This window comes from Periplaneta americana, chromosome 9 (genome assembly GCF_040183065.1).
Source record: "Periplaneta americana isolate PAMFEO1 chromosome 9, P.americana_PAMFEO1_priV1, whole genome shotgun sequence".
In the NCBI taxonomy this organism is placed as follows: Eukaryota; Metazoa; Arthropoda; class Insecta; order Blattodea; family Blattidae; genus Periplaneta; species Periplaneta americana.
In genome coordinates this window covers 115,635,391-115,661,769 of record NC_091125.1, presented here as the reverse complement: position 1 = coordinate 115,661,769, position 26,379 = coordinate 115,635,391, and the positions used below count along the sequence as shown (strand labels likewise).

The window sequence follows — 26,379 nt, the reverse complement described above, 5'->3', positions numbered from 1 at the left end:
GTAAATCGGGAATTAACTGTGGATTTTGATGCACAGAGTTCCATTTTTTCCCTTGGGATTGAGTTATCAAATTTTGTTTGTTGAAGTCTAAGTATGTAGATTTAATAAATCTCTTCACAGAGTAATACGTAGATTTAGTAACAGGTCTGTAAGTAGCAGTGTTGCCCTTCTTTGCTAAAGCATCCGCATTCTCGTTTCCCAGGATTCCACAATGGGATGGTATCCATTGGAATACAATTCTTTTATTGAGTGATATTAATTGAGAGAGCATTTTAATTATTTCTGCTGTTTGAGATGAAGGTGTGTGTTTAGAGACGATTGATAGAATAGCTGCTTTGGAGTCCGACAATATAACTGCATTCCTAAATTTATTGATGTGGCATAGAAGATTCCTACTTTTTAAATATACAATTGGGTGTAGCAATATTTGTTTCTTTATTCTGTTTCAAGTACTCTTGACAGAAAATTGGTTTTCAAAGCTGAGAATTTAACAATGCAGTCACTGGCTCTTGCAACTGGCATCGACTTAAATGATAATCATTTTCAATTTGTAAATCTCATATTAGTATGCCAGCAGATATTAAGTACAGAGATTTACAATCAATCAATCTCGCAATCTATTTCTACGATTTTCTACCACAGACGTCCACAATATTGTTATCATTGTTTTATATATATTACACTAGTTATTCATGAATAAAGGGATCTTTTAAATTCAGTAAATCTAGTACATGAAACCGAAACTTTTTTTTTTTTGATGGAATATGCGCTTAGAATTCAGAAGCAAGCAGGGTACTGGTAACAACTAGACCACTGAGTACGAATTTGTCTAGATAAAGTAAATTAAAATCAATCATTCAATGATGTCGCAATGTTTTCTACTTAGTTCTTTTTCATCCTTTTATGACAATGTCTTACAAAGTGTAAATTCAACATACAGCATACGGTACAACAAAAGTAATGAGTTAAAAAAATAGAGAACATAGTGCTAATGGAACCTGTCGTACCTTCTGAGTTCCGCAAGAACTCTGGCAAGAAGAAGAACTCAGGAATAAGTTCCTTCACGTCAGTGGTAGAGTCTGAGCTGGTGAGGCGCCATGTTGTATGCAGAGAGTGAAATGTCCGGTCAGGAAGGTCGAAGTTCTGGTCTGCATATCATAGGAAATGTTTTTCTCAGTTGAACAATAAAGAATTTCTCTTTTGTCTAGCATACTTTTATTTAATGGCGGATATAGATAATTCGTTATCTCGTTATACCTATGCATGCATGAGGGGAAGCAGGAAGTGGACTGGAAAGCTTCCCTCCCTCACTACGCCTCCACTTGCAGTCAGCTAGCTCAGTTATCCCCACCATAAAGTTTTTACTATAAGCAACGGTGCATGCATGCATTTGATTTCATGAGATAACGAATGACCTATACTTGACTTTACATCATTCACCCAATCAACATCAACTACGAGCGACATGCTGAAGCTGTAGTTCTTTTTACCATCATAGGTATTGCTCTGAGTGCACCATGATGATGATTAATAAAACAATAGTGGAATTCCGGTAGGAGAATAGAGAGTAACGTGTGAAAACTTTCCACCAAGTACCACTTGGGCTACCACTATGGAAAGTTGATGCTCTAGCCCAGCAGTCATCAGCACAGTGCACCTTCGACTAGCGTCTCTTACCCGCGAATAAGACATTGCACTATCGTGCATACATGGCTGCTGGTGCATATTCCGAAACACTCCTTACCCTTTACCCATTTCAGCGCATGCTGACGACCACTGCTCCAGCCATTTGGATAATGGTGAACCTCTTTTGTCAAATGTGTTATATATGATTATGGATCAATACACGCAGGTATGAAGTCAAAAAAGTATTTATGAAGCAAACTGTTAAATTATTGAAACATTAAATGGTTATTAAAATGCTAAATGGCTATGGACTGGAAGTTTCAATCCCAAGTGGTAAAGGGATTTTTCTGGTTACCAAAATTTCCAGAACAACCCTGAAATTCACTCAGCCTTGTATCAAATTCAGTAATCTATCGAATTTTTCCCGGGGGTAAAAGGCAGTCAGAGCGTGATGTCAACCATACCACCTCATTCTAGTGCTGAGGTCACGAAAGCATGGAGTTCTACCTTCATGCCTGACCCCTCCTCAAGCACTTTCACGTCGTGTAAAGATGACACCATTACTGTTACTGAAACTGCAATGTATGCACTAGACTTCAGGACCTATAAATATCAGAATCTGGCAGCAAACAGCATTTCCAGCTGCCAAGCACAGCCGCACACTCATGCATGAACGTCTATTTGAAGGCTTTTATAAACAGCGTGAACATGGAGAAACACAGAAGGCAAAGAAAGTACATTTCATGCTATCATGACTCGACAGCAGGAGGGGGAAGTAATAAGGCATTTTACCACCAACAAAACAATAAAATATTTATTTGATATTTATGAGTCTCATTATTATTATTATTATTATTATTATTATTATTATTATTATTATTATTATTATTATTATTATTATTACTATTATTATCTGACCTCACAATTAAACTCTACAGAATATACTCAAAGCAAATAATTATGTAAACATCCCAATATTTTTGCTGAACTGCAGAATATTTAAAAATATTTTGTATTAAAATGATATTTACCATTACTTATTACTTATTATTTCTTTATAAGGACAACATTAAGTTAAAAATTCTCAGAGGTGTGATGGCTACAAATAGCCTCCTTTCCAATAATACGGTGAAAATCGGAAAAAAGGTTCCTAAAAAACCACAAAATGTATGTAAGCGAAGTATTAAAGAAAATTAACAGCAGTGTCATTCCTCAACATTAGGAATAAAATTTCTAAAGATTTTCAGCATTTTCCATTACATGGCACAATTTTAAAATCAGTAAGGAAAAAATATATTGCTTTTTCAGTGTAATAAATCTGCACCATTTAATGGATCTGCAATTGGCACAATAAACGAGTTTTTACACCACCCAGTTCTGATGATAGCCCACAGGCTGAAACTAGTCAACAAGGTAACCTAGTTAATTAACACGTGAAAGCAAACATATACTTTATATTCCGAAACGAGTTTTGTTGAATTTTAGATAAAAGAAGTTTTGACATTCTGAATCTATTAATCTTAACAGAAAGAATAGAAAAAGAGAAATAACACTTACGTACATAATATATTAAGAACACAAACAGAAAGACTTTCCAAATTAATGTTAAATTAAAAACACAGAAGAAGAGACGAAGTGTGTTTTCTGCCAACATGGAAATATATCTTACCTAGAAGTTAGAAACAGACCAACAGGTCTAAACTATGAAACAGATAATGGTGGTGGTGATGAAGATGATTTAGATACAGCACCCTTGCAGGAACAGCAACTAGCAAAATGAGCTTATGCTACGGTTTCATTATGTTAATTATACAGACATTTACTGATGATCTACAGGCATTTACTGTTTATCAGAATTTCAACAAATCTACACCCTTTACTTTTATCTAAGCATCTGTATCAAATTATTTTAGTGGTTAATTTAAAATATTTTCAGTATCAGATTACATTATTTCACTCCAAAAAGAGTTCTTGCACTAAACAATACACAGCAAACGTATGGATCTCTCGTCTGCTGCTTTATACCTTGGTATGTGAGGAACATGCCAGTGAAGGGTGGCAGTCGGACTAAGAAGTGCAGCACTGTGCCAGAGTTTGAGTAGTGTGAGCCATAGTGATAAGGTTCCTTGTTGAGAGTCACGCCATGTATTCCCTCCATCAGTTCCTGCTTCAAATACTGCAACAATAATCATTCATTACGTTCAATGCTCACTTTTTTTTTTGTCTACATAGCATTACAACTGCAGGCCTAAACTTACATTGTAGTTGTTGATGTAGTGTTGCTCATTCTTCTTATCCTGGACTGCCATTGGCTTTTTGAAATTCCTGCAACAAAACAGAACAAATTAAAACTCCCGCACAATGAGTAGCAAAATCGAATAGCTTGGCCTTTAATCTTGGCTTTGTTAGGTTCATAAAGATCTATCAGTAGGTATGTGCTGGTGAAAATCGTAATAGAATAATTTTCGCTGCAAATTTACGAAACTTCGGACAAAGTTTATTGTTTAAGGAATTGTAAAAGCTAAAGAAGTTTTTGTCCTTATACGTACATTTCAGCAGTGCAGTATGTGACAGATCAATTAACTTTAGTTACAACTCTGGAGGCAAATTTCCTGTATTTGCGGAATGAGGACGACAAAAGAGGTCTAATTTGTGCTGAGTCATTTCCATTTAGCATCTCTGAATATTTCATTTTTTAATAATGCAATGTTTTCCACATATTAAGGACAGTATATATCCTTGTTCTATACATTGCTACTCTACTTAACGTATGCATGGACAACCCTTCACTGCTACCCCTCTTTCGGTGCATTGCAGTGGGGGAAGTAATTTAACCCACGTGCAGACCAATCTGCTACTGCCTGTACAAGCTTGAATATGCACCTCTGAATTAAATGTATTTTCTGTTATGTTTCAATATTATATGTTGACTGTATCTGTCTTGAGTCATACTTTCATATGATTGGCATTTTTAGAAGTTCAAATTGCAATTCTCTGCAATAAATATGTGACAAACGACGTTCATCCGTATAACTGCACAATTATAAACAATACTTCACTATATAAACACTTTGAATAGAAATCGACATTGCAATAATTGCCGAAATTTTTCCACTCTGAGTTCAGAATTTATGGAATGATCGATAATGAGTTCCGTTCAAAAGGAGAAGTTTTTTTTTAGTTGGTTATTTAACGACACTGTATCAACTACTAGGTTATTTAGCGTCGATGGGATTGGTGATAGCGAGATGGTATTTGGCGAGATGAGGCCGAGGATTCGCCATAGATTACCTTGCATTCACATTACGGTTGGGGAAAACCTCGAAAAAACCCAACCAGGTAATCAGCCCAAGCGAGAATCGAACCCACACCAGCACGTAACTTCAGACCGACAGGCAAGTGCCATAACCGACTGAGCCACACCGGTGGCCTCTTTTTGGTCAAAGTATCATTTCTTCAAAAATTGGCATTCTCCAGCCTGGAAATGATCCTAAAAGATTTTAAGACATCTAAAACAACTAGTTATCAGAACAAATGTAGATTTGCATATTTACATTTGATCTCAAATTTTTCAAACCACCAGTAACTGAGATGCTAAATATTTCCATAAACACTTCTAAACTGAAATTCCTGTTTGCATACCTGTAGGCCTGGGGGTCAGTGAGGTCAAGCGTTTGGCCAGTGTAGTTCGCAAGCACGAAGGGGAACACGGGATACTGCATGAGATCATTGTAGGAGCGTCCAGCCATCTTGTTGAGCTGCGTGAGGTACTCCCAATTGGTAAGCAGTCCCTCTCTCCACAGTTGCACTGCATCACTCAGGTTGTCACCTGCAACGCGGTTGGGCAGCTGACACTGTGTTAACTCCCAGGCAAATGCATCACGTTCCTGTAAGTAAGAGTCAGCAGTATGTTTCAGAATACAGTACCATACTAATATATAGTATTCAATGGTATTTATTTGCTGTAGTACCCTAACAACCAGCTTTAAATTGTAGTACTCAAAACATAATCCATTTCTGATATATTGTATATTCGTATATTCAATCAGAAGCATGTTTACGTATAGGAACATACTAATATGAAGTCAGTGACATATTTCAGAGTAAAGTACTATTTTAATTTCCAGTCAGTGGCATATTTTGAACATAGCAGTACATTATAGGTTCCCCACAATACTAGACTGTTTCAAATACAACAAAAAATATACTAGTGCAAGACTTTCTCCATGCAATCTAAATGTGTGTGTATATATCTAATGCCTACCCACTTCACTGATTCGGGTTCCACATACTGCGGATAGATAGCAGGACTGTGACTCATTTTCACATTGCACACCACTTCAGCAGGCCATGTTATGCATGATGTTTATCTGTCAAGAGTTATGTCGTGTACTAGGGTAAGTGTAGTGTAGGAAATGGTTGAGGATGATGGTTTTTTTTTACTTGGTTATTTAACGACGTTGTATCAACTACGAGGTTATTTAGCGTCGATGGGATTGGTGGTTGCGAAACGGTATTTGGCGAGATGAGGCCGAGGATTCGCCATAGACTACCTGACATTTGCCATACAGTGGGGAAAACCTCGGAAAAACCCCAACCAGGTAATCAGCCCAAGCAGGAATCGAACCCGCGCCCGAACGCAATTCCAGATCAGTAGGCAAGTGCCTTAGCCAACAGAGCTATGGCGGTGGCTGAGGGTGAAGGTGAGGAAAGGAGAAGAGGAAATCAGGTGCCGGCATATAGCCTACTCTTGTTGTATAGCACCAAGGGGGGCGCCAGGCTTAATGTCCCCATCCGACAGACGAATCACTATCAACAGTGACATATGCCTTCTCTTCATATGTACTGCGAAGAGATTTGGAATTTAACGCAGACATATTGGTGCACAATTTAGTGAAATTTAAATGTCATGCTAACAAAGTTTAGGTACCACTGTAAACTATCTCTTAAAATGTAAATTGGGTCACTAAAGACTGAAGAGTTTGTACGCAATGTTAATTCAGCTCTCAAATACAGAACTTGAGATACATCACATTTCTGTAACACTGAAATTATCTTATGTCCAATGTTTAGGGCCTTCGACAAAGTACACAGTTTTAAATAATTCGTATGAAAATTCATACGAGGTTTAGATAAATATTAATTCACAATTAAATATTTAACAAGAGAATTTCAGTACACGAATCTTCACAAACTTTAAGCTCTTGAATAAAGTTTTATTACTACTATACATAGAACTGATTAGATGTAGAAAATCTCAAACACATAAAATAGTATTAGAATGCGCAATACAAAATCCCCTCAGAGTCACGCTAAAGAACTAGATTAATTCTACTCAAGAAACTGAGGTCTCATAGAAATCTTAAACACAAAACTGCACAATATCAATGTACGCGAGCATTATGAAAAGCAGGCACACATAATATATACACGCAAAAACAAACAGCAAGGTGGAGGAAAAAAGATTGTTTCTTGCTGCATGTTTCTATTTCCAAGTGAACAAACAATTTCACAATGTTTCTTGTATATTTCTGTTTCTACTGTCTTGATTTATGTTTGTTAAGATTTCAGTGAAGTCGGTTTCTTCAATGAAGTTTAGTTTGTTTCGAAGGTGATTTACTTTAACTGTCTTTGAGAAACTTTGTAAAGTGAACTGTCGGTTATATGAAATTTGTTAAGACAGGATTCTGTTACCACGTGTACCATTCTTTCTCTTGCTTCATAAGTTTCAATTTTGCGGTCTTCATCTTTATAAATGTAAGTGTTACATGGAGCTATCTAGCTATTATATAATGTTCTTTGAGAAGCAAAATTTTGACGTGACTGTGTCGAAATCTGTATAACTTTTTTTCTTATATTGCTGATGGTGGGGCTAAGTTTTCCTTTACTTGCTTTGGAGGAGACAGAATTCTGAAGCTTCCTTCATAATTATATTCACAATCTCATTACCGGATTACATGGCATACACTGTATTGTGACATTAAGGTTTTTATTTGTCAGGAGCAATGAACAATAACAAGGCAAAACACACAAAATGAAGGGAAACTATTTCCTGAACTAAAAAAATTATCTATAAAAAAAAGAAAGAAAAAAAAAAAGAAAGGAAAAAAAAAAAAGCAATATACAGGATCATTTCAAAGCAAAGTGAATAAAGCAAATACCACTGCCACCAACACTACCACGAATACTACTACTGCTACTGACATATTACTACCATTCTTGCCATTACTAATAATGCCAACGTCACTGCCACAACTGCTACAGCTACTACATCTGTGCATAGACAAATACATTAGGTGTGAAAGAGAGTGTGTGTGTGTATATATATGCATGTGTGTGAAGAGAAAACATATTTAGATGAACGGAACCCATTTTAACAAACTGTACAAGATTCTTAGAAAGCAAATGGGATAAACTACGAATGACAGGACTGGTTTCTAGGACAAGAGAAGTCATTAAGCAAATAAGAACATGCGAATAATTTGCTGTATTCGTTCACCTTAGACGATTGGAAAGCCACGAGATATGTCTTGCCATTCAGTAAGAATATTTCTAAAGCTCTCTCCTGCAGTTGGAAGCGGCGATTGTGTATCTCCTTCACATTCTCAAATGGCCAGGCTGTAGAGGACACATCCAAACTGCCAGCTGTAACCTGGAACAATTCAACAATTTAATTTATCTGTTATAGTCCCGTTGCTCTTATTTCCAGCAGCCAATCACGTTGCAGGTCGGCTACATTTAAACGTGTGCATCTTGTGATTCGCTCCTGATGACGTTATGCATTTCCTAAGGCTTGATAAATACTTAATATAATCGCCCGCCATTTTGGCTCTTTCGTTGGCGTTTGCAGAAAGCACACGAGGACGTTATTTGCCACTCAATTATTTGCTCAATTACCGTGCATTTGATTTATTATCATAAGAGCTACAACATGATAATGTTTAACAATGTGGCAAATAGATTCCTCATCTGGTAGCTCTGCAACAAAAGAACAAAAATGGCGAACGATATTATCTACCTAGACTTTATAGAGCCTTCACTTCCTAAGGTGTAAGCAAAGAGGAGGAGTCACACCGGGAATAACAACGTTGTGACCATAAAAGTCAAAATTCTAACTTCCATTTATATTTACCCATAGAGTTGAGAGAGAGTCAGCGTGAGAAGAATAAAGAGAAGAATAAAAACAAAACGAGAAAGAAGAATAAGAGAGAAGAGGAAGGTGAGAAAATCAAGAGGATAAAACAGAGAAAAGAGAAAAAAGAGAAGAATGAGAATAGGAAAAGAGAAAGAAGAGGAAGATGAAAAGAAAAAGAAGACGAGAAGGAAAACGAGGAATAGGCAATGTGGAAGACGAAAAGAAAAAGAAGGAAAGCAGGGAAAGAGAAGAGGAGGAAAAAAAGGCAAGGAAAGCAAAAGGCTGAAGAGGATCAAACCTAGAAAGAAGAGCAAGGTGGGAAGAAAAACAATATGAAGAACAAAAAGATAAGACAAAAACACAGGGATATGAAGAAAGGGAATCATGGTAAGAAAAAGAGCAGAATACAACAAGAAGATAAAAGAATGAAGACAACACGGGAAGAAAAGAAGAGAGAGACAAGGTAAATATGAGAATGACGAAAAGGAGGGGAAACACGATGTGGTGGACGTAAGTGAAAAGAAAACGAAGAACATGTAGAGGAGGGAGCACCTCAGCCAGATCAGTCTCCAGCATGCTGTCGTCAGCCACAAAGTACAGGCAACTCTCGCCAATAAGCAGTTCGCCCGGCACCTCATTGGCAGGCGTGATCACTTTGGCAGCACACATATGCTGGATCTTCTCATTGGTGTGCAGGCGCTCAATCAGCACTGACGAAGTCGAAGACTTTTTGTCCTGCTCAAACAGGTACGACAATGGATCAGGTCCCTTCACTGCATCTGAAACAGCAAGAGAACACGCCAGTTAACTCACAAGCTCTGAGGCTCACTTAATTTTCTGTCAAATGAGTTATTTCTCGAGGGAAAGGGGGATACATTTACAGTTCTATTGTGTTATTGGGGAAGTGAGGCTTAACATCTTCATATATGACTCAGGTTTCTTGATGTTCTAATTTTTTGGAATAATCGAAAATTAAATTTTTATCGTGTACAAATGTTTCCCTTTTCAAATTTCTTAACTATTTAGCACTTTCAATTTAATCATTTTTTTTAACATTGTGGTGATTAAATATTTCCTAAGGTGTAAGACATTTTCGTGTCTGTCTGCAACTTCATTTCCATAAACTCTACAATGTGCTAGAAACAATAAAATCTTCTTACCGAAATGTTGTATTTGTTTATTCATATTGCATATACTTTTAACATCAACCTATTTGTTTTCGGAGTCGAGAAACATTCTATACTTGAACAGTTGACATGTGAGTCATAGAATGCAACTACATTGTTTAATTCATATTCTGCTGTCTTTTCAGATATGTTTGTAAAAAAAATTGGTTATATGATCCCCTGATCCATCACTAATTTTATATTCGAGATCTTGCAAGAGAGTTACCGTTATTCTAATCCCGATCTCTGTACAGGTTTCAGGCTGTTAGAAGAATGAGTCTCAAGGAATTTCCTTATTTTTATTCTAGAAAGGTCACACTCCAAGACAAGACACATATCTCGTAATCTCTTCTCCCCATCTGCAAATGGAATAACCATTATCTATGGCTATCAGCTGTAGATGTTTATTAAACAGCCCATGTCCACTTTTTAAATGGTGTATGCCCATTTGAAATGTAAGTGCTTATGGCTGTATGGAAACATAGCAAATTCGCTAGATTTTTAATGTTTATGTCCTTATACAGTGTCTGATGTATTATCAATTATTTGTAGATACTGAGTCATATTAAGTGCCTGGTTTCCTAGATTAAAGATGACAGTAATTTAGAGAGCGGAAAGTTCAACATTTCTACCCCTGTGGTCTTCATGGCATTTACAGCGACCATTTTCACTTTTTTCCTGTATGAAACAAGTAATTTCTCAAATCTTTCTGTGCAAGTGTTTGAACACATAAAACACAGTGCAGTTCAAACGAAAGCAAGCAACTGTAAGTCACAATAGTCTAATTATATTTAAAAGAACGACTCTGACAACTCCAAGGAGGGTGGGGACATGAGGAAACGATGTCAAAATCTGACCGTATCCAGTAACAGGTAACTTCGCAGCATTGTTGCATTTTTAGAGAGCTCGCACATGCAAGTCATACAGACTGTGTTATGATGTTTCCTTTGTCTCTTCAAGCTTCTAATTTATGTTTACATTTAACTTCAAGTATAATATTTACAATAATGTTATCTAATTCATATAAGTACATTTTAGAGAGTTAAGAGCAGAATATTATACAGTGTACTCAATCTAAGACTCCAGGGCTACATAATGTTTTAAGTTTTATTAATGTACCAGTCATTAATTGCTGTATAGTGTGGATATGAGGAAAATGAACGCATATTGTTCACAGACGAAATTTGGTAGACAAGTCACACAAGTTGTCTCGCGAACTTTTGCACAATTTATGTGCATATTTGGAAGTAAAAGACGAAGGATAATTCATTCCAGCTTAATAATAGGAAACAATGTTACAAAAACTCTGAAAATTGGACAGACTACTGTCAAAAACATAAATGGGGAAAAAAGTTTCCTAGAAAATCTAACGAACTCACAACAGTGCTTACAACCTAACTTTTAAGTTAAAAGACGAATATGGACGATATTTAAGTGAACGCTACATGCAGGCATATTTACGAGGAGGATTTGTCTAGAGTTTTAGGCATCAGACTAGATGGTGTGAAGTTTCTGAGAGCACACGGCTCTGACTGGTGCTTGTTGGAAACACCCCTAAAAATGTCAGAGCAGTTCCTTGACAATTCGACTATTATTAACGTGTATCTAAGAGTAATTGCAACATACAGAAAAAGAGTGTAAGCAAAGATTGGAATCATGATCTCGTCATCTGATGTAAGAACACAATGGTGACTCGTCATTCAAAACAAGGTTGCTTTGCACAGAAATAGCCCTATTGCTGTACGAAATAAAATTAAAATGTTGCTTTTAATAAAAGTAAATAATGAAGCCAGTCTCAATATTCGAAACTAGACAATATCAAAATACTCCAAAGTCGAAGTTTTGTGCTTTTGAGTTAACCAATTCCCTTAACCCAAGCTATCTAATAAAAAACTCTAAGAACCTCAGCATTCAAACACTAGTCGTGAAAATATGAGAAGAATGCAACAAGTCACAGTACAAACAGTGGTAAAGCAAACAGGACACTTTCTCATTATACTTTTGCACAGTAATAATGAAACAATAGCTTTTATTAATATTTGAGTCGAAGTGTGTAGGTTTTACTGTGACCTATTTTTTTTAACTATTTTCATAATAACATGGCGTGAAGGAAATACTGTATATAGTTTTAATACTGACCTCAAATTATTAATTACTTTAATGTATTTTCATATTTTAGTGACTTAATATCTTACGATCTGAGACATCTTCACAGAAAAAAAAAATGTATGTCTTAGGTACAAATGCGGAAACAAAATTTGGAGCTCTCTTATTGTACAAGTTTTACTTACAACACTGTACATGTGCACTAAACAAGAGCGCCTGTATATATGCTACTTGTAGACAGTCGTGCAAAACTGTTGCCTACATACAGGTGGACTCATTCCAAATTTTAATTCCATATCTGTACAAAGTTTAAGGAACAAGTAATAATGTTCTATATATCATCATCGATATCTATTAACATATATAACATTTTCGATAAAAAAAAAAGTCGATAGAAAGGATTTCCAGCTAATTTTACAACAATGAATTTATATACAGTGCAATTAATATACTAGTAAAAATTATTTACCGATTAATAAATAACGATTTCACTGTGGTAAGTTGATGGAAATAACATCGAAACTAGTCAATCAGGTACAATAACATTATTATGTAAAGTGTTAACATAGTGAAGTCGTTATTTATTAATTTAAATAACTTAAAAATTCATATGTGATTGTATATGCGTAAAAAGAGTGTATACAAGAATGAAGGATAAAAATTATTAAATGTTTTCCATATTTTGCGTTAAAGTGGACATGATTACATAATTAACACGAGTAAGATCGCCATTTAATCAATTATTTGTAAACGCTGTAAACGAACAAATAATTTTAGGAGAAAAAGAAAAATGTTCAGAATTAAGCTTTTGGGTATTCCAACGTGTCCTGAAATTTGACAGTTACAAAGTTTCGGAACTATTTACAAGTTCCATCAACAGGGGCAGATAGGTAAGACAGAGGGTCACCTACTCTGTTGGACTCAATGCATCAGGCAAATCTATACAAGCCCAAAAGAGAAGGCTACCTCTGTGGTTTTACCTATCTGCCCTAATGATGGAACCTGTTGATCACAGTCACAGTGAAAGCCTAAAAACTTATAAACAAAATTGTTCATTAATAGTATTAATGATATTATAAATCTTTTATCGTATGCATATTGCAATTAAGGGTAATTAAAAATCTAATATTATTTATTCGAACTAGTGTACTGTTCAGGAATACATTGATAAAGAGAGAGTGAAAGAAAAAGGTAAAAAAAAATCAGTACCAGTTATGCTGAAAATGTGAATTTCTATTAAAATATTTCACTATATGCATAATGCATAATGAGAAAGGTAAGAAATCGGTGGTGCAGGCAAATAATTGCACTTCATTTCGTATTACACTACCTTAGACGTAAAATAAGACCTCAGAAGTTGCATTTCTATATGCAGCATTCTGTTGATCAATCTCCAGTTTATTTCCAGAAGTCAGTAAAAGTAAGCACTAAATTCACAAACTGACTACGTCTTTGATTTCACTCATTATAAATTACATATATCACATATACTGCAGTCATTTCTTTACTGAAACGAAGGATTATAATCTGAAACAAATGACACACTATGAATTAAGACACCATATGAAGTACAACTGTATCCAACCATCTCTAAATCATGGAGCACTGGTAAAGCACTCACCCAATTTGCGCTGGGCTGCAGGCATCAGGTACTTCCTGCCTATGCTTAAATGACATCTCTGCAATCGGTTCCTCACTCGTGCCGGACCTTCAGTGGCGTCCAGTTGCCATGATCTGAACACATACACATGATGGAAAGTAAAGGAAGAGACCATGGCAAGGAATGTATGAACTTAATTCATCAGGTCTCAATGGATAGCAATCATAACTCAATGAGAAAAATATAATTAATGGTGATTTAAAGAACCACAATACAGCACTAAATAATGCTGAAATTAATTGTGCAATCAATCGACTCTGCACATACATTCTATCTTATCCTATCCTATTTTATATTATCCTATCCTATCCATCCTTCCATCCATCTATTCAGAATGAAATTGGCATAGTACTTCCCGAAACCTATTTTATGAAAGAAAACTTATGCCCAATGAATAATATGAATTTTGCCACAGCTGCTTTTTAAAGAAGCTCTGGGGCTAGTTCCGGTAGTTTTATTATTTTCTCTCATTACTTATCTTTACATTACTCACATGGCTCTTCTAATTTCATCTCAATAAGCCTTTACTTCGACCAAAAGGTATATAAATATTTGTTTTACTGGTATTTTAAATATGTTCTGTTCAAGGCACCTACATTTTTACGTTATGTAACTGACACTTTCAGGAATCCACTGTAAGAAATAAGATTGGTTTATTCAACGTGAATAAATGTTTGATCATGTCGCAGGTTTGATTGAAAAACAAAATAAAACAAAACAAATAAGGTAAATAAGGAAAATCGTTACAGCTGATTCCAACTAAATGACTATTTTACATTACTGTTCAAATGAAGTACCACTTTTTAAGTAAAAATTCTACAGTTCATACTATCTTAGAAAATTAAGTAATACATAATAAAAATTAACAAAGTCCCTCCAATAGTTAAGGAGAAAAGACTGTATACAGAGTGACACATGAAGCACCAATCATTACTTCAGTGCATGTTTGCAGGGCCACTGACCTGGGGTAGGAGTCGGGAAAGAACCAGACAGCTCGCTCGTGTGTAAGCTGCTGGATGACCTTCTGCCACTTGATGCGGATCTGCACATTCTCGCTGTATGCCTGCTTGATGTGCTCCATGAACACCTTACGTTCACTGTTTTGTGCATCCACTACAGTACGTGTGATGCTCATGGCTGCTTCTGCCACATTCTTCATCAAGCCTTCGAACTTGAACACACTTCTGCAAGACACAACAATGGTCAAAATCTGAATAGCACTATTCGGAGAGAAAATATATATAGCCTACAGTAAAAATTCATTTATATGTTTCTCACTAATATGTTTTTTTCTAGAGTCCCAGCAAAATTTCTATACTTTCCATGTTAATTTATTTCAGTTACACGTTTTTCGTTTATACGTTTTTCACACTTATACAATCGTATTTTAAACCCTGAGAAGTACAACATTTCATTTATACATTCTAATTAAATTTTTCTCGAAATTAGTTTGCCATGAAAATGTAAAAAAGCGAAAATATCGTATTTACGCCATCGAATATAATATGAACACCAATTATTTTATCCTAAAATAAAATTAAAAAAAAAAACTAAATAAATAAAAAAAACTGGCAAATATAATACGCCTGTGCTAAAAACTCCTCGAGATTAAAAATTGTATTATCAAGACAGGCTATATAGGCATTCCTTTACCTCTAGCTATAGGCTATGTCTCATTCATCCTCATTTGCAGTATCAGAGCTGGAACTTCCAGTCAACAGGTCTGGGTTGATTGACAATGACTAACGTCATGTTATTCTTTCGTCATTCATAATTACTGGTTGATGATTGGTTTTTGAAATCCAATTAGTGAAAGAATGAGGGAGTATGTTTGTAAGTGAATTTTTTTTTTGTAAAATAATATTTTATTAATTATTAATGTTATTTCAGATGTAATTAAATGCCATTTCATATTCTCACTTACGTTTTTTTTTTCTTCAGACCTCAATAAAAACGTAACTTATAAATGGAGTTTTTCTGTAGATGTGTGTGTGTTTTTTTTAATAAATATTATGATAATACATGCAATGAAGTGAGTGAAAAACGAGTAATTACTTAAATTCAAGCTATAAATAAAATCTGTATTATGAAAATAAATATTCTATCAAAAAGATTTAAAATATAGTTTTTCTAACAAAACTGTTATAGAAACAATGGTAATCGAATAGGATAGCCATACAAAAGTTAACAATAAGTTCCCAAAGTTCAACTCTGTTACATATAATTTTTCTTAAAAGTTAAAATATAAACTAAATATAACAGATACTACTACAAGAAAAAACGCCTCATATTAAAAAGTCATTGGTGACATAAAAAAACCATTTAAAATATTATATTTTTGTACAACTTTGACATAAAACCTTAAAAATTGCTGCATAATGTGTTCAATAAATTTATGTAAATATCGAACCATGTATTGATAAAGACATAATTTATATTTACTGTCTCAACTGTGATTCCCTGGGATCTAGATCCAATTATATAACTACAGACACGGATGAGTAACTAGTGATGTTTAAGATCATGCAATTATTAGTTGTACAATAGAAATTTTATGTCTGTGATCAGGTAAAAATGACAGCTACTAGAATTTTGATAACGGAATACCTATTGTATACATAATATATGTATATTGGAAAGTTTAGTTACATAGGTACAATTTGGTCACTTTGTTGCAAGTCTTATCCTAGCGAAAATAGCAATGTTATATGACTAAACTTCCAATAGTTCATGAGACATGGACGAATGAGTGGGTGGGTGGGTGGGTGGGTGGGCGAATGGGAGGACGGACAGACAGACAGATGACTTGCAAAAAACAACTTTTTCGGTGTCAGAAATGCAGAAAGTATGTACGAATAAACTGCCACTTTTATCATTTTATGAGAAATTGTTGTATCTAATATGCAATATTGTAAAATGAATTGACTTATAAATAACGCATAATGTGTATAAACAAAATGAGTTCAAGAAATAAAGACACAAAGCTGTAAACAGATGGTACACTAAAACCATTTTCTTTTTTCGTAATTAGGAATGCTCAAAATGTACGGATATTGTCATGAACAACTCGAAACTAATTCCTATACTATCGTTTCTACATAAACTGTGAAAGTTTGTTGTTGTTGTTGTCTAGTGCCTTGCATCTGGCAATGAAGCCATTAGCAGTCGTGCTTTCCAATACTTTTGAACTGTAGTTTCTTCTGATCTTAATGCTTCACAGGTCTTCAAGTGATCTTCATTCATTTTAAAGTGAAAGTGACTGTGAAAGTAACAAGACAGAATACGACAGCTGGAACTAAATAACAGAATATCGAACCTGTGTGTGGCACCCTCGTTCTGCTTCTCGTACTGCTGGTGTTGCTTCTCCATATCTGCCACCAGCACCTTCAGTTCGTCCTCCCAGAGGTCTCCAGGGGTCAGGTTCGCCAGGCCCCACGACTGTAGTAAGTGGCTAAAGTCCTGGCAGGCTCTGAGGTCGGTGCCTGACATGTGACCTGCAGATCTATGCAGCAGGTCCCATAGGAACACCGTGAACTTCTGCTCAGTCTGCAATACATCAAGACTGTCAATAATTATATCTAACAATTACTACAATATCTTAATAAAGAAATGACCTGGAAATAGAAAATAAATAGCAAATGTATAGAAAATATCTGAAAGGGCTCTTTCTCTCTTTAGTATGTCTTCAGATAGACAGATAAAGATACACACGTTATATAACTGTCTTATCTTGCAGTTTAATTAAATTTATTACATATTAAGAACATGTAACACTATAACTTTTATATTTCTTATACTTTCAAGACGACTTCAGCATCACAGGAAACGAAATTATACACTTTCTGGCCAAGATAAGCATTTACCGTGCTACAGGAAAAACCACTAAACTATTCTGTCACTCGGTAAAAGTTGTAATCAAACAAAAGACACAAACTATCATTAAATGACCATACTAAATAAGAATAAGTTCTAGGCAAATGATTTCAATCACTGATCGATGCATATTAGACAATATAAGAAAGACTCATGTAGATACCTTTCAAGTGAAAACCAGACAACTGATTAGCAGCATTGTGTGGGGAAGCTCAAGAGAGATTAAACTGCTAATACTCCCAAACTTTCAAGATTTCTAATATCATATATATGTTTCGAAAACTACGAAACCCTCGAATGCTATAATATTATTAAAATATGTGAATGTACTATTCGCTTCTTCTCATGCATATAATACATGTACGCTTACACTCACTCTTCCCTCCTCCCTCTCTACTTTGGCTTGCTTCCTATTTGGAATTCACTGCCTACATTGTTGGAGGAGAGAACAGTGGAATATTTCATCATATTACCAATGTTGGGGTTAGCACCGTACTTCAAAATCCTACATATGAAATGTAGAGCAATGGACTATAACCTTTTTCCTGGTTCAAAGGACTGTGTTATTCGCTACACACACAGGCTCAAATTTACTTACTGCTGTTACTGCAGCATACCGACGTGAGAATATTACAACTTCAATTGTAAATGTGTCTAATTATATTCAATTTATAGCTTAAAATAAATACAGTACATACTTCAAACACATAACTAAACAACTGCTGCCACCACAATGAATCATGGTACTATGACCAGACTCTGGTAGAGTTTTTTTATTTTATTGGGTTATTTTACGACGCTGTATCAACATCTAGGTTATTTAGCATCTGAATGAAATGAAGGTGATAATGCCAATGAAATGAGTCCGGGGTCCAGCACCGAAAGTTACCCAGCATTTGCTCGTATTGGGTTGAGGGAAAACCCCGGAAAAAACCTCAACTAGGTAACTTGCCCCGACCAGGATTCGAACCCGGGCCACCTGGTTTCGTGGCCAGAAGCGCTGACCGTTACTCCACAGGTGTGGACACTCTGGTAGAAAAGAGTAAAGTAATCCTAGGGAATTCATTTATTTATGAAGAATGGGGAACTCACATTCTACATACAATACTTACAAGATACTGAAGGTGTGGACAGGAGTGCTAGTTTTAATAATAGAAGGGGAAAATCTTCCAAGGTTTCGCCACTAAGTATATTTATTCTATTAATCTGTTGTGTATTGAAATCTAAAATGTCATTAGCACGTGGTTAGTTGTATTCATATTATGTGAATTCCAAGTGCTATTAATGCTATAAACATTCAATCTTTCTGAACAATGCCCCTCTCAACTCCATTTCTTTCCAGATTAGTAAAATGTAGCTTCAGAAACTTTTGCAGTTTTCCTCAGAAACTCGTTCCATGAAATTAATAGTTAGTTTATATTTGAAGAGTTTGCGGGAAAAACGATGAATGTCACAGTTTTCTTAAGGTTGATGCCATTATCTAATTCAATGGATTACTGCGAAATTTAATGTTGTTCTTATGAAAAATGGTAAAAAGGAGAATTATCACCACGAATACAGTAATCCTCTCCTTTATTTTCTATAGAAACAGCACTACATCTTGCAGTTATAGACTCAATTAGATCATTATGTAATCCTTAATAGAAATGTGACATTCATCGTTTTTCCCGCAAGCTCTTCATTTGTAAATTATGTGTTTATCGAAGACATGATTTAATTTTATATGCTATCCATGTAAATTTACTAGTGCAAACAGCATCTGAATAGCCCAAAAGAGAGAACAGTAGCAGCTATTCACGAAAAAACATTGTATTTCCTTCTCAAAGGTATGGCTGCAATGGCTTCGAACATGCAGCAGGTAAAATATTGCCTCTTTTACTAAAATCACGCACCTGAGCATGTGTGTGCAGGATGGAGGAGAGCAGTTCCTTGCAGCGTGCCTCGGAGCGGACAGTGTGCACAGCGAAGGTCCTGATCTTTACAGGCTGCACAGGGGACAGCATCCATACCAGCAGGTGCGCGGCCTGCACGCGCAGAAGGTCCCTTGCCGCCCACATCACAGCGCTCCATGCACTGCGCTGCCCTGTGGCTCGCTTCTCCAACACAGAGGCCAGGCCCTGCAGCAGTGTGGCCAGCAGCCGACGTGCGTAGTTGTGCTCCACACCACAGCCCGACGTGCTGTGTTCTGCCAGTCATTCAACCAGTCCTTCATTTAACCATATTTTAGATGCACACATTACGTGAGGACATCATAGGACATCAGAGTGAAAATGCTCTATGTTGGATTCGAACCTATAGCTGTGGCTTCCTAACTGCATTACATAATATCTACGATTAAGCACAATCCAAAGTTGATTAATCAAATCTTTATTCACAGTTCTTTCCAAGAGATCTGTGTCAGTAGCCTCTATAAATAGTTGTGTGTGTCCAAACACTAAATTAAGCACGCCAACAGTTTTCTCAAAGGAAGGTTCAACAGTTTTACATAAAGCAGAAGATGTTTGCTAATGTGTATGATTTCATGAAGAGGCAGGAAAAAATGATAAATTTACTTACAAAGTATATTTTTAAAAATCTGTAAGTGCAGACAAGAGTAGTAAAAAAGCGAGTGCATTGAAAGGGCTCATATGGCTTACAGCACTGTAAATGAGTGAAAAATACAAAAGCAGTGGCGCAACAATGTAATTTGTTTCGGGGGGGGGGGGGGGAATGGATACGAATTTTGTCGTGTGCAATTCTCATGACAAGTCTTACTGTAAATGTATTGGAGAGGACCACATAAATGAGAGAAAAATATATAATTGTTGAAATGACATCTAATAACATCCGAAACAGCAATTGAATATTATCATACAGTCCTCTCTGTAGATTGAAAACTCAAAAAAGTTTCATATCCATTGTTCAAGAATTAAAACAGAAAATCAATATCCCGAATTTAAAAGAAAACCTACAAATTAAACCAAACCCTTTAACTCTATTAAATATAGAATATAATCTAAATTTAACAGAAGAAATACTGAAATCAGAAGTAAACACTGAAATACTAAAACAATTGTCTTTAGAGACAATTAATATTAGATACCCTCCACAAAACTGGCTTCATTTATACACTGACGGATCCTTGATCTCCAGAGAACAAGGTGCCGGTGCAGGTGTTACGTGCTGTCTCTTCTCACTTTATAGATCTCTTGGGTATGAAACAACAAGTTTTGATGGAGAAATCATTGCAATAAGTGAAAGTCTCAGGAATCTCCTATGCCACATCAGTAAATTTAAAAATGCAGTTATATTATCAGACTCCAAAGCAGCTATTCTATCAATCGTCTCTAAACACACACCTTCATCTCAAACAGCAGAAATAACTAAAATGCTCTCTCAATTAATATCACTCAATAAAAGAATTGTATTCCAATGGATACCATCCCATTGTGGAATCCTGGGAAACGAGAATGCGGATGCTTTAGCAAAGAAGGGCAACACTGCTACTTACAGACCTGTTACTAAATCTATGTATTACTCTGTGAAAAGATTTATTAAATCTACATACTTAGACCTCAACAAACAAAATTTGATAACACAATCCCAAGGGAAAAAATGGAACTCTCTGCATCAAAATCCACAGTTAATTCCCGATTTACCACGAAAATCGTCTGTAGTAGCTGCATTTAGATTGGCAACAGGCCATGATTGTTTGGCCAAACACCTGCATAGAATTGGAATATATCAGTCTCCTATCTGTCCATTGTGCAACTCAAACCAAGAAATGGATTCGGAACACCTCAAAATCTGTGCTTCAGTGGCTGGTCATGATAATATCTTTGAAAAATATTGGAGTGCAAGAGGTCAAATGACTTTATTGTCAAACGCCTGGCATTAGAAAACAACAACAACATATTATCTAGGAAGAATGAGTTAAGTCAATTTAGTAAAATTTTCACAATTAAGCCATTCTGAGTCTGTAATACAATACCTACTCAAATTTATAACACATATTCTCAAAGAATCTAAAATTATTTGTAAAAACATTTTCCCTGTTCAGAGCCAAAGCTGGTTGATATATTACATTTCAAACTCCAAGCCAGAGAGATTTAACTTGTTTTTCCCGTGTAATCTCCATTTAATAACATGTGATTATTTTGGACTGCTTGCTCCTAAGAAATAAACCATGTCCACAAATTCTGTAATTTGTTCATTACATCATGGTGTGTTACAAAATGTTTCACTGTTTCTAAAGCAGTAAAACCGTCACTGAAGGACACAAGATTGTTAGAGGTTAGCATGGGTAGCTTAGAATTTCTACGAATTTCAAAGTGAGCCGCATCTCAACAATGAACACGTGCTGTATTTTCGCATTCTTATATTTTATAATTTCGGGAAAAATTGATCTAAAATGTATAAATGAAGTTTCGTATCTCCCGAGTTTTAAAATACGGTCGTATAAATGCAAAAATAAAATGTATAACGAAAAACGTATAACCCAAATAAATTAACATGGAGTACAGGAATTCTGCCAGGACTTCTGAAAAAATGTATAAGTGTGAAACATATAAACAAAGTTTTACTGTATCTTTATAATATTATTATTCTCTGTTTGAAATTAAATCACCACTTATACAGTTTTATAAATGAATAAATATATAATTCGGTTAAAGAGATGGCTGCTAAAAAGCAAAGGAAAAAAAAAAGAAAAACCTAACTATGTAGGAATATTGTTTTTTGTACATAAACAAAGAAAGTACTGGTAATTACGTGGCTGTAACAAAATGGTACCCCTTGTTATAGCGCAGCTATCCCTTTCTGGATTTTCTTTCTTATGGCAACTAATATCAAGTTAAAGGATATAAGGATGAAGATTGTAGTGTATAAGAATGCGAGGCTAAATACTTATTAATATACTCACCTCCATTGACGAGAAAGTCTACAGATTTCACAATGACTGTCTTGAATCGTTCATTGATCTCGCCACGCGGTACTTCTCTCACAGTATTGATAGAACTGTTGCCATTTCCGGGCTTGCAGTTCTGAAACCCGGGACTCCCAGGATTCGATCCAGAGTTCGTGAAACCTCGCATCTCCAAGTTGGCACCCAAAGTCTGTTCAGCGTCATAACTTGTCGTGAGTACTGTCAACATAAACAACACAATTTCCACTGAACTCAAATATTGACAATTTTATTCGAAGGTCATAAATACAGAAACCTGGCCCTTCAGGTTCGACTATATGCCAGATTAGTATTTTATCTACATGAAAATTCAAAATCTGAAATTAAAGAGGTACAAAAACTGGATGCATCATGAATAACAATACTTAAAGAGTGCTACTGAATTAGAAAGTATGCCATTGGATCATGTCACGATAATGACCAAAATAAATTGGAATTATGGTTTATTTAATGATGCTCGCAACTGCCGAGGTGATATCAACGTCGCCAGTGTACCAGAATTTTGTCCTGCAGAAGTTTTTTACATGCCAGTAAATCTGACACTGGCACACTTAAATGCCATTAACCTGGGGCGGGATCAAATCCACAACCTCGGGCAATAATTACCAAAATATTTACTCTGGACAATTAATTATAAAAATGAAGTACTGCAATATAACCAATGTAGTAAATTATGAAAATAAAAATGGAAGTATTATTATAGAACTTTTTAATGTATCTTAAGAACAATGAAGTTAGAGGAAGGAAAGGTTAAGGTAGGATATAAAACTCAATTATGGTACAAGCTGTCGAGAAAATTTCACTCACAATTTCTGAAACTACCTTCCTATTTCTTTATATCATTGCAGATAGGATAGGGTCTAGAATGTCAGCAATTGCAGCAAAGACCATAATCCGTGCGAGAGGAGAGCAGGAAAGGAGAGGATAGGAAAGGGGAAAGGGAGGGGAGGATAGGGGAGGGGAAGGGAGGGAAGGGAAAAGGAGAGACAGGAAGGGAGGGGAAAGGATAGAAGATGGGAAGGGAGATGATATAGCAGTGCAAAAGGGAGAGAGGAGGAGACGAGAGAGGGAAAAAAACAGAGGGGAGAGGAACAAGAGAGGGAGGGGACGGGAAGGGAAAGGATAGGTGACAGCAGAGGTGAGGGGAGAGGAGGGAAGAGATGGAAGAAGAGAGATGGGGAGGGGGAGGGAGGGGAGGAAAGGGGAGGGAAGGAGAAGAGAAAGAACTTTAGCTTCTACCACGACATGCATTTAGCTCTAATAGTGCTGATGGACTGCACTGCCAACAGCAAAACCCCCAGAGTGGACCGCACTATCAAAAACAAGCCAGACCCAGTTCTCCCTATAAATGATCGTAGCATTAGTTGTTCCTGGCACGCTGAAGAGATCACTACGCCCCAGAGTACTTCGCCACTGATGATGTCTGCCGCAGTAGTAGATGAAACGTCTGGTCTTAACATCGCCAGTAGACTACAGCCTATTAGTCTGGATATTTTTTTTAGTAGTTATTTAACGATGCTGCATCAACTACTAGCCTGGATAACTCTAACCTAATTTTAAATGTTTACATTTTTTGATAGTGGATTAGTTTGTGAAGTTAAAATGTTATGTTTTATTTAACGACACTCGCAACTGCTTAGGTTATATCAGCATCGTTGGTGTGCCGGAATTTTGTCCTGCAGGAGTTCTTTTATATGCCAATAAATCTACTGACATGTGCACACTTAAATGCTGTCGACCTGGCCCGGGATCGAATCTGCAACCTTGGACATAGAAGGCCAGCGCTATACCAACTGCGCAGGCTGACTTAGCTTGTGATCTTGTATGGTCTTTTGAAGTACAATATTTTTTTAATTGTGGAATAAAAAATTTAATTCTTTTGAACTGTATTTACTGAAAAGAAAGAATGGTTTTGTGAAGGGTGTATTACAACAAACTGGAGAAAACATTACTTCGGTAAAGGTGAGATATATAGTGGTTTGTTATTCAAAAAGTGTTTTCTGCAAATATTAACAACTCTGGAAAAATATTGTATCCTATAAACGGACATCCTGAAAGAAGGAACTAGTGACTGTCAGCAAAAACACTCATTTGCCTTATCTTTAGTGTGGTTGTCCTGACCTTGAATATCTAGAAGGCAATGGTTTTCAAATATATTTACAGAACTGAACACACTAAAAAATGAGGACTCACCTGCCGTGAGGAAAGACGTAGTGTTGAGCAGTTTAGTGGCAGTGGGCTGCTGAAGGAATGTGATCATGTCCTGGATGACGTCCAGCTGCCCCTCCAGCAGCACACAGTGTGCCTCGCGCAGAGCACTCACACAGCGTGCCTGTGGGCCACATGTGTTGCGCTCCAGCTTCTCCATGTAGCTCAGCTGCAGCTGCATATCATTCAGGATCTGCTGACACAGGCTCGTGGCAATTTATTGTGAATTATAAATAAAAATAATTTCAAATGAGAACAAAACCATTTGCTTCTGAAGACAGAGAGAGAGAGAGAGATATGGGGGGGGAGTGAGAGAGGTAGGGAGAAAGACGAGGGAAAGAATGAGGGAGAGGAGAGGAAAGGGAAAAGGAGAAGGAGAGGAAAGGGGAAGAGAGAGGGAAGAGAGAAAGGGAAAGAGACAGGGAGCGAGAGAGGAAAGTATAGAGAGAGAGAGAGAGAGTGTGTATGTGTGTTTACTGAAGCTATTGAGTTCACACAATGATAAATACAGCAAGTGACAGGGCTGTACTCACTTTTGCTTACACATATCTTACATGACAGTCTATTGAAATAACCCACAATCATACGCCTCTTTCAAACGAAGTTGTACTTAAATTTTTATATCATTTTTAAAAATCTATAATTTCCACCAAGTCTGAATCTGGAACCCTGAATGTAGAGAGAAGTGCAAAATTTCCTGAACTACTTTTTATAAACAAAAACATACTAAGGTTGGATAAAAAGTAATGGCAACAGTTCGATATTTCTGACAAGGCTTTATTCACAGGGGTACAACATTTACGTACCTTCTATATAGTCGCCCCCCCTTATTTATTACCTTTTGCCAAGGAACATCAACGCAGCATAAGACTATATTCTGATAAGTCTGCAGTAGCCCAACACAGCCTAGAAACTGGTCACAAGATAGATTTCGGCGCCACCACCGTCTTGGACAAGACATCAGGTTACTGGGACTTTGTTATCAAGGAAGCCATCGAAATCCAGCTAGATGGCAATAATTTCAACAGAGAAGGGCGTCTACAGCTGAGTACAGCATGGAAACCTGCCATCAATACGCTTAGACAACCACCACACGGCAGACAGTCGGGGCCAGCAAGTAGCTCCTGATTGGCTGCCGCGTCCACCAAGCAGAATGCGCCTGGCGGTCGGGACTAGGAACTAGCTCCTGATTGGCCCGCAGCGGGAAGCCCTACTTTTGCATATATACCGGCTAGACATGGTCCCACATCACTTCATCCCTGAAGAAGATGGCAGAGCTAGCCGTCGAAAGCTTGGAAGCTAATCTCCAACTCACCTGGCTGAGAACCCGGGAAGAGTTATTCAAAAACATAACTTCACCTATTCTAATAAAGCTACACTTTCACTTTGTTTACTGACCTGCATGTGGTGTGTGCCCGGTGTGTGCAACACATGGGCCGAGAGTGTGACTAGGAACACGTGAATGTCTCCAAACAAGATGTCTTGTTCCGACATGCCATACATGTCGGTTGGCTGAGGAGCAAGATGTGCTACAGCAACAAGTGTGCGAGACAGAACCTCCAGTAGACCACAATCCAGCATGGGACGTATAGACTCTGTCACCTGTAGCATGGGAGTTGTTAATAGTCGATTATGAGCTCGAATTGTGTAATATTCACTTGTC

At 36.5% G+C, this 26,379-nt stretch overlaps 1 protein-coding gene across 5 annotated transcripts in view; it reads right to left on the bottom strand.

Moving 5' to 3' along the window:
* mv (lysosomal-trafficking regulator mauve) overlaps positions 1–26,379 on the bottom strand; it is a 120,815-nt gene that overhangs the window by 28,634 nt on the left and 65,802 nt on the right. For all 5 annotated transcript variants that reach the window (XR_011333988.1, XR_011333989.1, XM_069835670.1 and 2 more), the window contains exons 30-42: positions 26,115–26,318; positions 24,702–24,909; positions 22,467–22,688; positions 19,459–19,751; positions 17,010–17,239; positions 14,656–14,877; positions 13,655–13,767; positions 9,314–9,540; positions 8,126–8,278; positions 5,269–5,513; positions 3,885–3,951; positions 3,652–3,802; positions 1,008–1,148 (exon numbers count right to left, since the gene is read on the bottom strand). Coding sequence is in view for 3 of the 5 variants with exons in the window: in XM_069835670.1 (XP_069691771.1) it covers positions 1,008–1,148; positions 3,652–3,802; positions 3,885–3,951; positions 5,269–5,513; positions 8,126–8,278; positions 9,314–9,540; positions 13,655–13,767; positions 14,656–14,877; positions 17,010–17,239; positions 19,459–19,751; positions 22,467–22,688; positions 24,702–24,909; positions 26,115–26,318 (2,476 nt within the window). In the remaining 2 variants the exon portion in view is untranslated. The remainder of the gene's footprint in view (positions 1–1,007; positions 1,149–3,651; positions 3,803–3,884; positions 3,952–5,268; positions 5,514–8,125; positions 8,279–9,313; positions 9,541–13,654; positions 13,768–14,655; positions 14,878–17,009; positions 17,240–19,458; positions 19,752–22,466; positions 22,689–24,701; positions 24,910–26,114; positions 26,319–26,379) is intronic.